Source organism: Gymnogyps californianus, chromosome 11, assembly GCF_018139145.2.
Source record: "Gymnogyps californianus isolate 813 chromosome 11, ASM1813914v2, whole genome shotgun sequence".
NCBI lineage: Eukaryota > Metazoa > Chordata > Aves > Accipitriformes > Cathartidae > Gymnogyps > Gymnogyps californianus.
Window position 1 is genome coordinate 4,966,499 of NC_059481.1, and position 16,999 is coordinate 4,983,497.

At 38.2% G+C, this 16,999-nt stretch overlaps 1 protein-coding gene across 2 annotated transcripts in view; it reads right to left on the reverse strand.

The window, feature by feature from the left end:
- TLN2 (talin 2) overlaps window positions 1-16,999 on the reverse strand; it is a 113,314-nt gene that overhangs the window by 6,873 nt on the left and 89,442 nt on the right. For both annotated transcript variants that reach the window (XM_050903200.1, XM_050903201.1), the window contains exons 49-52: window positions 16,791-16,898; window positions 12,824-12,929; window positions 9,465-9,589; window positions 2,480-2,605 (exon numbers count right to left, since the gene is read on the reverse strand). In XM_050903200.1, coding sequence (XP_050759157.1) covers window positions 2,480-2,605; window positions 9,465-9,589; window positions 12,824-12,929; window positions 16,791-16,898 — 465 coding nt within the window. The remainder of the gene's footprint in view (window positions 1-2,479; window positions 2,606-9,464; window positions 9,590-12,823; window positions 12,930-16,790; window positions 16,899-16,999) is intronic.

The window sequence follows — 16,999 nt, forward strand, 5'->3', positions numbered from 1 at the left end:
GAGAAGTCAGTTATACAAAAGAATACAGTAGGTCCCTGAATTCTTTAGGTTTCAAGGTTGTCTTGCTTAATCATCCCCAGAAAACGTATTTTAAGTAGACCACAGATGCAGGAGTCTAGTGGTGTCTGAATTTTGTGTGTGCGCACATGTGTGAGTGAATAGGGGGATGGTGTGGAAGAAGATAGATCAGATCCAACTTCCCAGACTTCATCTATACTGCAGAAATGGAAACGGTTGCCTAACATCAAATTAATTCTTTTATAAGAATTCCACAGGGGAAAGTAGTTTCACTTAAAATTTCTTTAGCAAACTCTTCAACTACAATATTGCACCAATTTGCCCTGTAAGATACTTTCACAGCCTTTACCAAGCACTGCTGGAAATTTATTTGGGACAAGAACGTGCCTGGTTCACACATATCCATGCAGTTGGGTAAGAATTTCCCACTGCCTCCATACCAAATAAAAAGGTCAGTGAGGAATCTAAGCCAAAAGTCAGTACCATTTACTGTTCAGTACTGAAGCGATGGATGTGGAGCAGATCAAACTTGTCCTTCCTGCCTACGTGTCAGCCATGCTCTTCTGGGAGGAGTCCATACCACATGCCTTAGAAGGTTTCTTACAAAAGCAAAACATTGCCCCTGATATCAATAACAAAATCTTCCCACCAGGCAGGTTGGAGCCATTCACTATGGGCAAGAATTTGGTCAGTCATTTTAGAAGCCAGCCTCCTGTACTTCTGGCTGACCTGGAGATACAGGCTACCACAGCAGTCAGAGGATACCCCACAGTGACAATTACCTGAGCACTAGTAATTAGTAAAGAAAGAGAAGAAGGAAAATGGGTTAGGGCTTCATTATTTCAGAAGTATCTTAATGGCTTCATTTATTTGTGAGGAGTATCATAATCAGAGGATGTGCCACAACTGATTCTGAAGATTGATGTTTCGTTAAATTTTGGTTTTGGTTGGGATTCATTTCTTCCCTTAAAGACCACAGTAGTATTTGCAGATCCTCCAAGCAGGCAAGAAACTATCAGTAAAAGCCATTCACTGCAAAAATTCCTAATCTTTCAGCAAGTTACTATAGCAGAGTGATGGATAAAGCAAAACAGCTAAATTCAGTAAAGCAGTCTGAACAGATCTGCTAATATGGCACTATATTTGACAGATGTGCTTCTATTAGAACAGCTACAGCTTTCCTCAGAGAGATTAAAGTGGTTTTAGGAATTATCTGAACTTGGATGGAGTAGGATGCGAGTGCTGTTAGCCTCAATCTGAAAGACACAAATAGAAATGTATCTGTGGGAGCAAAGAAGCCCAAACTGCCTGAGGAAGATTCAGGGCTGGTACCAGGGTAGAAATACATTCTGTATTATTCTGTATAACTTTACAGTGGTGGTGGTGGGGAAAGTAAAGCAAGCTGTATGTCATAATGAAACTAAATAATAACAGGTCTTATCACATAAAAGCTGACTGCACAATAATCTAAGCGAAGCAGGTAAATCACAATTCTCATTTTTTGGACTGTCTCCACAGCCAGATTTCAATGGGTATTAATAATATCTTGTTTTATGCATTATTGGTAAGTTCCGTAGCTACAGCTTATGGTGGGTCTTTTCAAACAGTTACATCATTATTGTTCTGAAACAAGTGCTCTGTGCTCCTGCTGGAACTAAAAGCACAAGCTCCCCAGGAATCCTAGCTGAAGTAGACAGCATAGCACTTTTGTGACAGGATCCATAACACAGTCTGCTCAGAATAAAGAATTAGATGAAATTGGAAACCATAATTATACAACAATGATCCTATAACAAATTGTTCTCACAGGCAACATATCTGTTTGATGTTCAGATTTTAAGTTTCAAAGTATATTAACTGCGAAAAAAAACCAGTGATGGATATGAAATGAATTACAAAGACCTCAATCCTGACCAGACCAAAAAGCCGACATATGTTGTAAGCACTCTTCCTGTTGGTCCCAACAATGATTACAAGCACGTCCACTTACATGTACTGAATTTGCATGCAGGTCTGTGTCCCTATTGAATCAGACAACAAAACGTTGAGGCCACAATTAGTGAGGCCCTTTGCTATTCTGGTCCAGGGTGGTATCGTATACTGTGACATTTGTTTTTGAACCCCCAGGCTGTCTTGTGGGACTATACATTACTAGCTTGAATCACAGATCTTCATGAAATGAAAAAAAAACAACCCACAAACATAAAAACTCCCCACAGCTGAAACATCTGAAGAGCCAAACACTTGATTATACTTGCAAGGTTTAAACAAACATAATTGTGTTTTTTTTAAAACAGAACCAGGCCTAGGCCATGTATTGTTATGACCAATGGAAAGATTTACATTTTCATTAGTCACTCCCAAGCTCCTTCCTACTGTTTTAACAGAGAACAGTTAAGAGACTAGATTCAGTTTTGGTGTTTCCCCCCCCCCACTGTTGCTACTTGTCCTGTTTACCCACCTTTCCCTGTGCTACCAGTTCTCTCTGGGCTGCTGAAGCTGACTTCACGAGGGCACTGGTAGCAGCTGCAATGGACTTAGCTGCTTCCAGGATCTGCTCTTCGAAATCCAGAGTCTCATCTGCTTGCTATAACCAAGAAAGAACAATGTCACACATTATTCACCTGAAAGCAGTTGTATTTTCAAGACCGAGGACGTACACGAAGTGAGACAAGAAGATTTTGGAACACATCAGTAAATTCAGTCAGACCTACAACATCATTTTCTGCAAAGGAGTTTCATGTGGACTAAAGCTGGGAGTCAACATGAGTGAATTTAAATATTAAGTTGCCCTTGTGGCTGCTCACACATGAAATTGAGTATCAGACAAGATACTGAAAGAATTGCTTCAACTTTCTAATACATTACCTCCACTAGGGGTACTCAAAACTACATTCAGAAAAGTCCAGCTCTGAAAAGAAATTCTTGTTTTTCCATATCAAGATTATCTTTGTAGTGCTAGAATACTGGCTTCCAGGATTGCTAAACTAGGTAGAGCATTTTCTAAATACTTAGAGACTTAAAGCATTAAAAAAGAACAGTGATAAATGTATATTGTTTCATTCACCTGTACTAAGAAATGTAACGTAGATACCAAGCAAGTACATAGATTTAACAGCTATCATTTCACAGAGAGCAGCATTGTGAAGCAGTCCCGTTTAGTCATCTTGGAGACAGGAAGTTCCAAAGGTCTGTCTGGAACACTTCAGTCATCCAAACGTGTCTTTCAACAAGCATGTGCAAATAGAGAGATCAGGTGTTCCTAATGAGGTTTCTTGCTATTTAAAATGCAAATCCATTGTTCCATAAAACAACTTCCCTGACTTCCTAATCATTTAAACAAATACTGAAAACATCTATCCATTTAAGCATGCCTACTAGCTTCTGAACAGTTAACAAAATAGAGGTAAATGGTTATTGTTATTTTAAACAGAACCAGGCCTGGGCCATGTATTCTGATTGTTTTTTTATACAAAATAAACCAACGGAATGTATTTTGTTTGTGAGCAAATCACAAGCCTACCAGAATCCAATGCAGTATGACCAGTAGGGCTAGTGGATACAACACCAGAACAGACCACCTTGTGAGAGATGAGGCTTTTGAAATACAAGTTTCTTCCAACTTATGTAACCACAGCATTCTTGTGTCAAATAACTAACTTTAGGAACACCAGCTAAGTGGGCTTTGAGTTAGAAAACTGGGCACTTCATTTGCAAATCTAAGCGCATGCATCTAAATTTAAGTCAGGTTTAGTTCTCCTGTTACTGCAATCTGATGAAATAGTAGTCAATTATAAAATAAAAGATCATTATGAGCAATTACAAATCACTACAAAATGGCACATCAAGCAGTGCTTAGTCCTACAGCACTTCACATAACTGCCACATAACTAAAACAAAGTCCAGGAGATGAAACTATAGCATCCATAGACACCAGAAAAACAGAATGATCTGAAAATAAGAACTGATGTGTAGATGAAGTTGTTTGGCACTTTAAAGTTTTTCTTATCCTTTAGGAAAAGCCACCTAATTCAAGGAAAAGTATTTGTCTTGCCTTGCTATTGGGCTAATCCGATCAACTGAAGCATAGGTCTTTGTAATAAGAGTATAAGAAATTGCTTTGTAAGGTGAGCAAGTCATGTTCCACATGAATTTTTGGCAATGCTTGTAATGTAACATCATGACCATTATTATATCCAAGTGGTAATCACATTGGTCCTGAATTTATGCGACAGGCCTCAAGTCCTATTTATAAAACTCTTACTTCAACCACAACATCACAAAACCAAAGTGACTAAGTGGAATTCAGTATAGTCACTATCAGATTTCTTTTCATTATTAAAATAGATGCATTGTTGACTTTGATTTGACTAAAGACTTAAACTGAAATATCAACAAAAGTACCACTGGATGAGAGTCAATTTAACAGACTGTTACTGCACTTTTACTTTCAACAGACTGTTACTGCACTTTTACTTTTGTCCAAGGCTCCCTGTTCTTGAGAGCTTTTACATTTTCATTTCCAACATAACAAAATATATTATGTGTATTATTCTTTATATGTCAGTGTTGTCAGGAATTCAAACTTAAGCGAGTGAGCATTTCAGTATCTGCTTATTTATTATGAAGGAGGTGTCATTCTTTCATAAAGCTTAATAAAATGCCCATGGCCATACTCTGACCTATTAAGCAGCTGTGTATGTGCCCAGATGGTATTCAATTTACAAAAAACTAGCCACCAAAAAGAGACTGAAGTAGTTGTTTGAACTCAGTTCAGCATAGTGAGTGGACTAAATATTGCACATAAGTGCAAAGCAAAAATGACTACTTTCAAAGGGAATGCAGATAAATCAAATCTTGCATTACTGACAATGCTATTGTACAATGGCTGGATTAACTTCCACCGTGGAGCAGCAGGTAAAGCTCAGCAGGAAAACAGATAGCTAAACCTTAGTATCTCATCACATAACAGATTCCCCCCCCCATGTACCAAATGAATTTCTTTCCAATTATACTGAAATTTGGGGGGTAGGGAGAAGAAACCACACCCCGAGTTTCTCAAACTTCCAAATCCTACATTTCCTGTCATCTCACAACTTCTTTTATTTCTGGAAAAAAGTTTTCTATTGACAGTTGATCCCTTCTGTGGAGAATTTATTTTTGAAGTAGCCTTACACAGCACTCAAACTGTGGAACTTCTGTTGAGTTTTCATTTTTTCTAACAAATCCTTGTTTTCTAGTCCTTCCCTGCAGTTTTCCCTTCAGCATTCGCAGGTATGACATCTAAGGGCTGGATACTCGTGTTTGAAATGGGGAAGTAGGCACAATGCTCAGTCAGCGCTGTGGGTATGTTTACCTGCCTGTACTCTCCAAAGAGCATTCCTTAGCAATAAGGACATGTAGCAGCCCAAGACTGGACACAGCAAAACGCCCTACAAGAGAAGTAATTCTTCTACCCATTCCCATTATTAAAGAATGTGTCCTGAACTGTCTTAAGTTCACATTCATCAACAGTACCCTCACAACATGTGTCAGTTCACAGCCTTCATGAACAAAATTAGGAGCGATGATGTGATACATGGCAGAAAATGTCACCTTGTAAGATTTTAGTTACTTGAGAGGGCTACTTGGGTTTCTTTAGAAAACCAGATCTATGAGACAGGTGATTAGCTACTCCTTCCTCAAGTAGCCCCCATGAAGGTCAGCATCTCTTTTTCCGCAAGCTTAAACTAATAAGCTGTTATTGACTACGTACGGGTATAAATGAATTGGAAAATGAAGTCACCAGAACAGACAAACCAAAATTATTAGGCTAGCTACAAAGTCTGTAGCATGAAATATCCTGAAAATGATGATTGCGCCATTAAAAAAAATATAATTTGAGATGGTTTTGTACTGTATTTTAACCAGTTTTCTATAGAATCTCCATTATTAGGGGTAGCATAAATAAAGTCAGGGTTAGTAGGAGAACAAATGAGCCCTCAATCTCATTGCTAAACAGAAGAAAAAAATAACAAAAGACAAACCATTTTATTTTGAAGCAGCTCTCATCTTCTATTTCATAAAGAGAAAACCAATATGGGTAAGTTACTGCAGTGAGCCATGGAAAACACAATAACCATTTCAGTGAAAGTCAGTTCTTGGCACAGCTGCTGCTCACTGTCATAAAAGGCCCTACACAACTTAAAAGTCCCTCCAAGAGCAACTCTACTGATGAAGGAGCCCCTCATGTATATATTTTAAATCAGACTAGGAGTCTGCAGGAAGTCTTCTAAACCTGCTTGTGAGTGAATGTACTCCTTCATATTGCCTTCTACTATGTTAAAACCCCCGGAGACAGGGCAGGACACTGTAGGAATATGTTTGATATATAGTTGGATTAAATAACAACCTAATATATCAAACATATCACACAGAGTCCTGCAGAAAAAGGCATCCAGGTTTGATTCATCTTGGGAAAAAAAAAAGGACAAACTGCTGAAGGCTAACAGCAGGGAACTCTTATTCACTACTAAAGACACTTGTGTTTGAAGGCATAAGCCTGCATAGAAGCATGAAGAGCATACCAACAGAATAGGGTAGGTACAGCAATGCTCTCTGCTGTTGTACCTCATCTAGCACACCTTTTTCCTTAAAAGTATTTTTTTTCCAGCATTAGTGAAGCATGTGGTTTTTATTAGACAAAATGTTTTTCTTCTTCAAAAAATTACTAATTTTGGGGGGTTGTTATTTTACAGCCAGTGGCACATTTGCATAATAGGAGGAATATGTGGCTGCATTACAAGACACTTGACCCTCCAAAAATGGAAAACAGAAAAAAAAGAGTCCACACTCAGGAAAAACATAATTGTACTTAAAGGAAATATGACAGCCAAAACTTGCTGAATAAACAATAAAGATCTTGTTGCTTCACAGATCATTCCCCACCTTGAACACTGCAATGACAATACTGAACAGGTTTTGTGTTACAGGGAGGAGTAACAACACCTGCTTAGGAGAGTCCTCAAAGTGCTTGCAAGATATAAGCTCAGAAGAAAGACAGATATTGACAGGGTATCAATGGGGCAGTGGACTAGCGGACTGAGCATTTTAGGAGCACATTCATCAGCAGCCAAACGACCAGGATTTAAAGCAAACAGAATATGCATCATACAATAAAATATGGGCAGCAGTTAGGAGGTCTGTGTCTTATTAGAGATTGTTCTCTGGGGTAAGATGATTCCCAGTAGCGGAAAAATGAAGACATCTCATGCTATTGGTCTCAGTCTAAGACATCAAGGGGGTATGATAGGTGTAAAAATACGAAAAGAAAACAAGGAAAAGAAGAATTAAAAACATCCAAAAGTATCCAAAAAATTAAAATAGTGGAACAAATGAGAAAAAGCCCTACCTTCAACTATTGATTTTTTTCTTTAGAGGTAATAGACAAACTGGAACACACAAAGATGAAAATTTCAAGCCTAAATCAAACGACTCCCACTCCCTGCCCCAGTAACAGAAGCTTACCCAAAAATAGAGAATCAGCCACCAATTAATAATGATGAAGATGATGGATTTCCTGCAGGCAGATTATTCTAAAATTACCAACTAAGGACTTCTCTGCAAGTTCACTTGATGGTGATTACTGTTAACCAAAGCAGGATATTGGGCTAGCTGGACCAGCGGTCTGTTCCATTGTAGGAGATAGCTACTATTCCTGCATTTCATAGACCAAGCATAAGAAAAATCAATTGTATCAACCCCCTTACCTAGCCTGGGCATTCACGCTATAACACTATGTATGTTGTCAAAGATGAGCATCAGAAAGACAGAGCCTGTTCAAAGCAGGAAATCCTACGCTGGGAGGGTACAAGCTACAAGTCTTCAGCAGAAAAAGTGGTATGTGAGCCACTGTGATCTTCCTGGTACCTTTGATGTGTATTACAATCCATATTGTGAAAGGGATTAAACATCTAAAAAAGGATGTAAAGGCTGTTTAAATCCCAAATTAAACAAACAGTTGGATATAGATTTTAGTTTCAGAAAATGACAAATAAACAGACCAATAAATCACAGGCAGACTGGATACTCAAATTAACATGTTAAATGAGGAGCAGGTGTGAGATCTGTATTCACTGGGAAATTACAATGACCCTGGAGTGGCTTAGATGTTGGAAGGAAACTGCTCCATGGTTACTAGGCAACACACATATGCTATTGTGCAGTGATTGTATAGAAAAGGTGATGGAGGACTCTTCCTCTCCTCAGACTCAGCCTGTGTCCTCTGCTCTGTAGAATCTCATTATAAGGGACCATTTTTCTTTATAAACAAAATGCATGTACTTGTTAAAAAATGCAGGACAAAGAGCATTTCTTTTTCATGAGCTAATTTATTCCCATCACTAAGCAGGGTGGGAAGTCCTCAAAGAGTGAAGCTACCAAGAACTATTTCATCTGATGTTCCTGAATGACAAATACCACCCTGCACTGAAAACAATCATCCAACACTGAATGTTCTTGAGGCCCTGCTTTCTAAAAAGACTTCTCATTAGCTTTACTTAGAGTTTTGCACCTACAAAGCAGCATAAACAGGGAAATAGATACATCGTCCTTTCCTGAAGTCAATTACACAGCCAAAGCATGATTTTCATTTTAGAGAGATGCAATTCTAGGCAACATGGTAATTTCTTCTAAAACCTGCCTGTTATTCCACACTAGGCAAAACGTAGCAATTCTCTGTGAGCCAGACTTGTGAGCTATGCATACAACCATAAGTAAGAGCAGTTTCATATATTCCCTCTGTACCACGCATGAAAATAGTTGGCTTAATTTTATATAATATATTCAGAGACATGTTTGAAATGACCTGGCAACATGCAACACTACTTGCTTTCATAATGAACTGTAATATATTTTCCTTCAGGAAAATTAAATAGAGATGGTCATACCACATATCTGATTTGATACTGAAGCAGCTACTCTTTTAGCATGGCATAAAATGCTATGTTTTTAATCTTAGAAAATCCTGAAGGTCTTTTGCATTCTGCTGAATCCCTTCTGTGTTGCTGCTGCTTTCTCCTGCTATACTACACACATTCAGATGAGAACAAAAGGTCTTCAAAGGAAAGCAAGTGACAATGACTTTTCACATCAGTAAAATGTGTTTGGAAACAGAAAAGTAAATAATCAACAGTAATCATGCTGTAACTCTTAAAAGCATTTCTAACATTTGGCTTTTCTTCCTTTGCTTGCTCATGGCTGGTGCTTGACTCCCTGAAAAGCATCTTTTTACCCTCTTCCTTCAGGGGTAAGTCCCATCCAGTGCAGTGTCTAGTGGCACCGAGACTGATGCAAGGTTTGATTGTTTATGCCCTTATCATGGACAGTAACAAGTATACACCAATATATGGGCTATATGCATCTTCTGCTTTATTAACTTCAAAGAAACAATGGGGATGGACACTCACCTTTGGCTTGGCTCTTGGTTTCAGCTGCTCTAACTTCTTTGCTGCAGCCTCAATTGATGCTGCAGCCCCTAGTAGCTCTGTCTCCGCAATGACTGTTGGGTCTTCTGGATCCACCCACTCTGTCCCTGAAATTAATGGAGACGAAGACAATAACTTCAGTGCCACTGTGAGCTGCCATTCAAACAGGGTGATTTACAATCACACTTCAAGTGTCAAATACGAAATGCACATTGCAGAAAGCTGATTTTAGTACCATAATGGCATAAAACCACTGTAGTTTATGCCACTGAGAGCAAAATGTAAGTCAGAGTGAAAAAAAGTATTTAGCAGGATTATTCTGTTATGAAACTAACTTTATTAAGAACTGTGTAACCAAAGCAGCTTCAAAAAGAGATACTGTCCATACTGGGAACAAAACTAGCTGTCACTCAACTTTGATTTATCAGAGCTCTTACTAAGATGATTTCTGACTTGACCAAGTTGTAAAGTGCATTGAGAAGTCTGACAGAATGGTAAAGAGGACATGTTATAGACAACAGATAATCATCCACAACACACTTTTCAGAGTCTCTTTTTTGGCAGTGGTTAGAGATGAAGCTAGTATTGACTGAAGAAAGCATGCTTTTGGCAATTTGTTTCTAACAGCAACGTAGAGAAGGCCAAAGCAGTTTCTGTAACATATCCAAAGGTCAATTTTTTTTTTTGGTTGAGTTTTTGGCATTTTTCTTGGCTTAAAGAAATTTTGTAGGTCCACAAAATGAATACTTGGCTGGAGATGATCTCATATTTTTGTAAGTTCTCAGTGCATTATTATTTTCAATTTCATAACATTATTCTCTGGATGACAAGGTTCAGAAAGCATCCATGTTCTGGATTGAGAGAAGCAACGAAACAGCCAAAAGGAAAATCAGGTGGAGAGAGAAAAGGAAAACAGAAAGAAAACTAAGTTTGTAGCTACTAAGGGCAAGGGGAGGAAGTGATGTCACAGATAGAAACAGAAAAGGATGGGAAGCAGTGTACACCAGGCAAAGGAAGACTAAGCTAGAATGAAAAAAAACAAAGGGAAAAAAAAAAATCTCTTAAGGCCTTGTTAAAGTTATTGAAACTGGATCAGAAAGTTTGGGTGAACCTAATATTAAAATATCAACTGAAACATTAATCGTTATTAAGGAAGAGCAACTGGGGAGAAGGATACTGGCACTTTGCATCAGGAATAGCATAACCCATGTCTGATTCATCAAACAAAGGAAATAACCTTGAATGCTTACGGATCAACATTGCACCAGCTAAAGAATGAGGCAGTTTCTGCTGTAGATGACCAAATCAGAGGAGAATACAAAATGACTGGCTCCTATTTATGATGTGCTGGGAGAAAGCTGAAGTACATGGCACTGTAATCCTAGTGAGCTATGTTTCATGCTGCTAATCCCTATATAGTACATATGTATGTATTTTATATCAAATATCAAAACATTACCAAAGACAATTTCTCAGCTCAAATGGTGTACAAGATGAAGGAATTCTATATTAAACCTTAATACTGGCAGATAAGCAAGGAAAAACATATTTTTGATACAGGCAGCATGTATAAACACAGTCAAAACCAAACTTGTAAAATGTAGCAGTTCCTCTACAAGAAAAGGCATTTCACAAAGGTGAAAACATTTACATGCTAAATTGGTTAGGAGACAGAATTTTATCATGGATCTATAAATGAAAATTAGGAATGAAAATTGGGAATGGTTAAAAGACGTTTTACTTTCCACAAAAAAGCTTCTAAAGTGAATAAAAAAAAAATCCCCTACAGGCAGTAAGTGAAAAAAGAAATAAAAAGTGAATCTTTATTTTAATGAATATGAATTAAAATGCAAAAACTACTGGAAATGAATAAATGTCTCCAAAGATAAGGACAATAAAAAGATTTTTAAAAAGCATTTAGGGAATAGAAAAATTCTGATATTGGCTTGGCTTTTTAGCAAATGAAAATGGAAATTTCTAAACATAAGAAAGAGTGCAGAAAAGGCTGAAAAATTAAAAAAATTTACCTGAACAGGGAAAAACCATAATGTGGATCACTGTTATATGAAACAGAGTAACTATATTAAGAGATAGAGGAAAAAAAAAACCATAAGAAAATAATAAGGGATTCCCATATATGAAAAGTGTTTAGTCAGGATTCTTTTCCAAGGAATGTGTACTGATAAAAGCAGGAAATAACTGAAGAAAACCTGCAGTGTATATTACACAGAATATCAGAAAAATGAGTGTATTTTTCTCTAGCCTAGCTTAGGAAAGAATGATTGAACAAATATGAATTTACTAGAAGCCGGGGGGGGGGGAAGGGCGGCAGAATTAAAAAAAGTTATTACAATGCTTTATTCAAAATATTTTACTGTAGCATTCTGTTACCTATGAGATTAGAATGCTCGTACACCTTTCTGATGGCTGTGAAGATTTCTTTAGACTAAAGTTCCCCGTAAATCTGGTAGTAGATGTGCTTCAGCACTAGTGGTCTAATATTTAATAACACCACTCTTAACATGTATTCATCTCATTTAAAATGTAGAATGTTAGAACTGTCGTCCTAAGAGTTCACATGCATCACCGGATAAAAATTTTACTAAGGAAGTCAGTATCCGAGAAAAGTATCACTCATCTCTTATAAAAACAGTGAACTTCTGCTAAGAAATAAAATTCATTGCTTATTTGAGTGCTGAATTTATATTTGTCCACAAATTGTTCAATTCTAAGAGTTCAGGAAATCATCCAGACCACAATTTTCTGAAGTCTCGTTGTTTCATTAACATACTTTGTCAGGGCAGGACCCAGACAGAGGACTGTAAGCACAACAGACCTAAAACTGACGTCATTGCTAGAGGCTGAGTATTAATTCAGTAAGATGATGGTATCCCCTTTTATTTGAAGTTGAAAAGCAAGTATCACTGCAAAGCAAAGGACTTATTTTGACTGAACAAACATGAACATAAGGAATGGAACTAGCCATCCAATTACAATTCAGCCACCAGTTCAAGAGGAGTGATACTGTATTTTGTTTTCTGCTGTTGTGGCTCTTGAGTGCTCTGCTTGATGGTTCCATCTTCAAAGGCCATGTGATTTACAGATGACTTATGACCAATCATATGAAGTGGGAGAGGGTCAAATAGACATGTTTACCAACACTGAACAAGTGAATACCAGCAGAGAAATTAAAAGAATGTAAGTAGGTGGTACCAAGACACCTAGAACATACTAAAAGGGGTTTTGTTAGTTTTTGGTTTTGTTTTAAACTACAAAAATGACAGATCATCATCTCTGGAGTAAAAGGCACACTGTACTGGTAGCCAGGCTGCCCAACTCACCTTTCATTGCTTCTGCTGATTGGATGAGCTCTGTAACAGCACCAGCAACCCGCTTGGAGAAAGAGGCCAACTGATGCTTTAGTTCTGGAGTTGGTTTTTGAAGGATCTAGAGAAAAAGATAAAATGTAATAATGCATATTAGTAAGGATCCCAGAGAACACTGGAACATTCTCAAGGCACACTAGTGAAAGATTTATTTTATACAGCAATTGGCTGAGAGAAAACATGAGTCTAGTGAGAGAAATACAATTGTCAATGAATCACTAGAAGCAAAGGCTTACACTGCAACGTCTGATGCATACTAGGAAAGTGGCACTGCCTTGCATTTCTACAGGAACTGACAATATTGTCTGGAAGTTCTCAGTACTAAAACTAGGACAGAATTCTCCAAAACAGAGGCGCATGTGTGAGTATGTGGGAGGAATATGCAGGTTTAGCACTCCATTCTCAGATATTACAGTCATTATGTTTATGCATCAGGCTCAGTCTTTCTAAACTGCTGGAGAGGAGCTGATTTTCTAGTATTAGCAAACTGGTCGGTCACTATTTCTAAGAAATAGAATTACACAGTTCTGCAAGCTAGCACTAGTTGCCTGTTCTGGAAAAAAAAATCAGCAATGGAGAAAACAATGGAAACGCCAACCCTGGGCAAGACCCTGAAATAGAAGGAAAAAAAAAAGACACCTCAACTGAATTTGCATCAAGTATTAAACTGTGCTTCTTCAAATGGAAAACAGTCAGACATTCAGACAGTGAAATTGAATTCTTCCCCTGAACAGGAACAACATTTGCATTTTTAATTACCATATTTTTTACATTGCAATATTAGTTACCATTTAATTACCATAAGGAGAGAAAAAAGATTAAGTTCTGGAAATTCATATATACTAAAAAACTACTTCTGAGAGGAGAGTGACAGATATAGAGAGAGATTTAGGAGCAAAACAAGAGGGTGAGTCTCAAAAGTCACATTCAGGTGTGCATTTTCTTAATGTTTTCAAAAACTCCCCCGCAAAGCAGCTCTGAACACTAGGTACACATTGAAAATACATTTTATCTTTTTGTAATTGTGTTTCCCATTTTGCAGTCAAATGCCTAATCCCTTACTTCAACAGAATAAACTAAACCGAATTGTTTTATTAACTTTGCCTGGTGAGAACTCTGCCACATGAGGAATTCTGTCTCTCTGGAACTACCATATCAATGTACGGGTCGACTGGGCTTCTGCTTCCTAAGGATCATCTTTAGCCAACTAGTTTCCATAGTAAACAGAAGTACATGAATGAGGATTAGCAACAGCTAAACAATCCGCAAGGTAACAAAATGTAACAACATAGTTGTACCCAAGGTTTATACACTGCATAATCCCTTAGCATGGCAGAAATTGAGCATTGAGCATCTCAAGGGTTATCTTCCCACACAAGCAAAAATGTCCAAAAATACACGAATGTGGTCAGGACTACAGCAAAGAATGACATTTTCTGCTCCAGCAACTGTGATGCTAGTGCTACCTATGATAGTGGGGACAATGTTGGAATGGAACAAACGGATGCAAATTTTAAAACTAGGTGGTTTACAAACTGCATTGTTTTAAAGCCAGTTTAGAACTCACAGCAAATTCTTATCCCTTGCAAGTCATGTACAGGCAGGGCATGAGAACAACAACAAAAGCTTCAGACTTCCCCTCAACTCAGCATGCATCAATACTGACCAAGATGGAGCATATGAATATGTAGGAGGGCAGGTCAGTCTTTAACCTTGCTAAGAATACAACTTACAAGTTGTTTTACACAAATGTGTGCATGCCCAACAGCTTTAGTTAGTGTGTTCCTGTGCCCTACCCCTAGCTAGGTGATGAGAGGAACGTTCCTTTAAGCAATCAAGTCAGTTTTGTGCCATTTGCCCAACGCAACCTCTGCACAAGTCAATACACTGGCTTAAGAAATCTTAGATATTGCATCTGACAACTCTTGCACCTAAAAAGTATCATCTTCAAAGAAATATGGCTGCTGAATAGTACTCCTTGGCATCCTTGTGTTGAGACACCCATGCAATCATCCCTAGCCTGACTACCAAGAGCATGACTGAACTTACTAACAATTGTATCACAAGGTGCCATGTGGACTAATTAGAGATTTCTAATCTGAGATGATCTGCATTTCTGGAGGTTATAAATTAAATGAGATTGTAGACCTAGGGATTCTAAACTACCAGAGTAACAGGGATCAGGAAGCAACAGGATTGTCTGATGCTGAAACCATCTTGCTATTGTTTTCTTTTATCTGAGCTAGGATGTTAAGTTAGCAAGATTGTGTAAGGCAGGAGAACAGCTCAGGTAACCACAGAACAAGCAAACAAATCACTTGGATTACATCTAGACTGTGTCTCTGCCACAAATCCCAAGAGTTAGAACTCATGGGAAAGAGGGCAAAAGTCCCTAGAGCAAAAAGTCTGTCATTTACTTGGTTCAATGCTCCTCCGAAAGTGATCTTTTTTTCATCTCCTTTCCAGATCCTGTTTACACTTACGGAGCACAGCTTGGATGTATCATGTGTGTACGAGATCAGTTCTAGACAGACTTCAGCAAAGAGTCAAGATAAAGTGACCATTCCATATATCTTTTTTTCCACGCAGGCATTATGCTCTTCAGTTGTGGTTGTAAACTGGATCAGAGTCAGTTTTCTAAGGCAGCAAACACTGGGGGCTGTGTGGAATTTTCTCATGGCTTTAGGGCCCTGAAAGTAAAGCAGCTTAAGGTAAGAAAGGCCTGTTCCGCTTTATTGGAGGAACAGGCCTTTCTTACCTTAAGCCTCTTCATTTAAGCAGAGAGAGAAAAATAAAATGAGCAAAAATTGACTCAAGTGTTTGGTCTGTTCTGGCATATAGTTTGAACCAGTACTATGACTGAGTTTGGGAGACCAAATCTGAAAAATTCCCCAAAGTACTTCTAAACTAAATATGGATCACACATCTCATGCTAAGTTACTTACTGCTATGCAGCTCTAGGAATTACATTAACAAGTTCAATCTTTCTTGAGCTATTTTCCCTGCTAGTGGCAAGCATAGCTGTGACTTCACTTCTATGTTATGTATATTTCAACAAGTTGATGTAAATGATTAGACGTGCTGTATTCTCAGCAGTAAAGCTGACTTGGATTTGCTAATCTGCAGTTAGTGGCTGCAAATTTCAGTTTCAGAGACTTTAATACGTCAGCTTAAAGCCACTTAAAAGAAATCTCTGGGTGGCCATGAAGCTGACTGCTGATTTAAGTCACCTCCAGAAACTTCAATATCTCACAAATGTTAGTTCAAACACACATTGTTGCTTCCTACAAATGTAGTAGCAACAGAAGAACAATATATTATGTGATAATTATGTATGGTCAAGAAAAGCCAACGGGACAGCAGGATTCATGAGTTTGGATTTGAGTGGAGAAGTTTTATGCAGAGCTTTGGGGGTGTTATGTCTGGCAAGAGTTGGAGAGCTCTTTGTGAGGCAGTGCTGGCTTGAGGTTTTGGGATGGCATTGAGTAGGTGCCTCTTACTTTCCTGGAATCAGGACTGCAAAAGGCATGTAAAAGTGCTTTCATAAAAATTACATAACCTCTTTGGTCTGGGTGACAGGAATGTGCCTAATATGTCCAATGCTTATGGTGGGCTTAAAAAAATACTGAAGTGTCTTATTTTAATTTCTTTGTCGAGGACCATTTTTAGGTCAGGACCTGTAGGTGCCTCCAGATCTGATCCAGAATTCAGTCCCTTTTAAGTACTTCCAGTTTTCCTTCTGTCTTGCAGTTTGAGCTGAAGTACTGAGTTTACTTTAGCTTGCTTTTCCTGAATAACAAAACTGTTCATAATCTTGTGACAAACTGATAAAAATGAGTCACTAGCAGCCACTATAGAAGGAGGTCAGAGAGATTATTCTCCTTGGAAGGGATTCAGTATGTGCACGCAGACAACTCCTTACCAGGAGAACATGTTCCAGGAGTTCCAAGTATCCCAGGGTACATTCTGTTCCAAAGCGCAGGGCTCTCTCTCGAACTTCTTCGCTCACATCTGGGTGATATGATGCTTGCTGAGGAGGCAAAACAACATTAGTACCCCAAAACTGCTCCCACAAGAGGAAGTCAACACAGGGGATATAGGAAGATAGGGGAAATAGAAAGGAAGAGATTT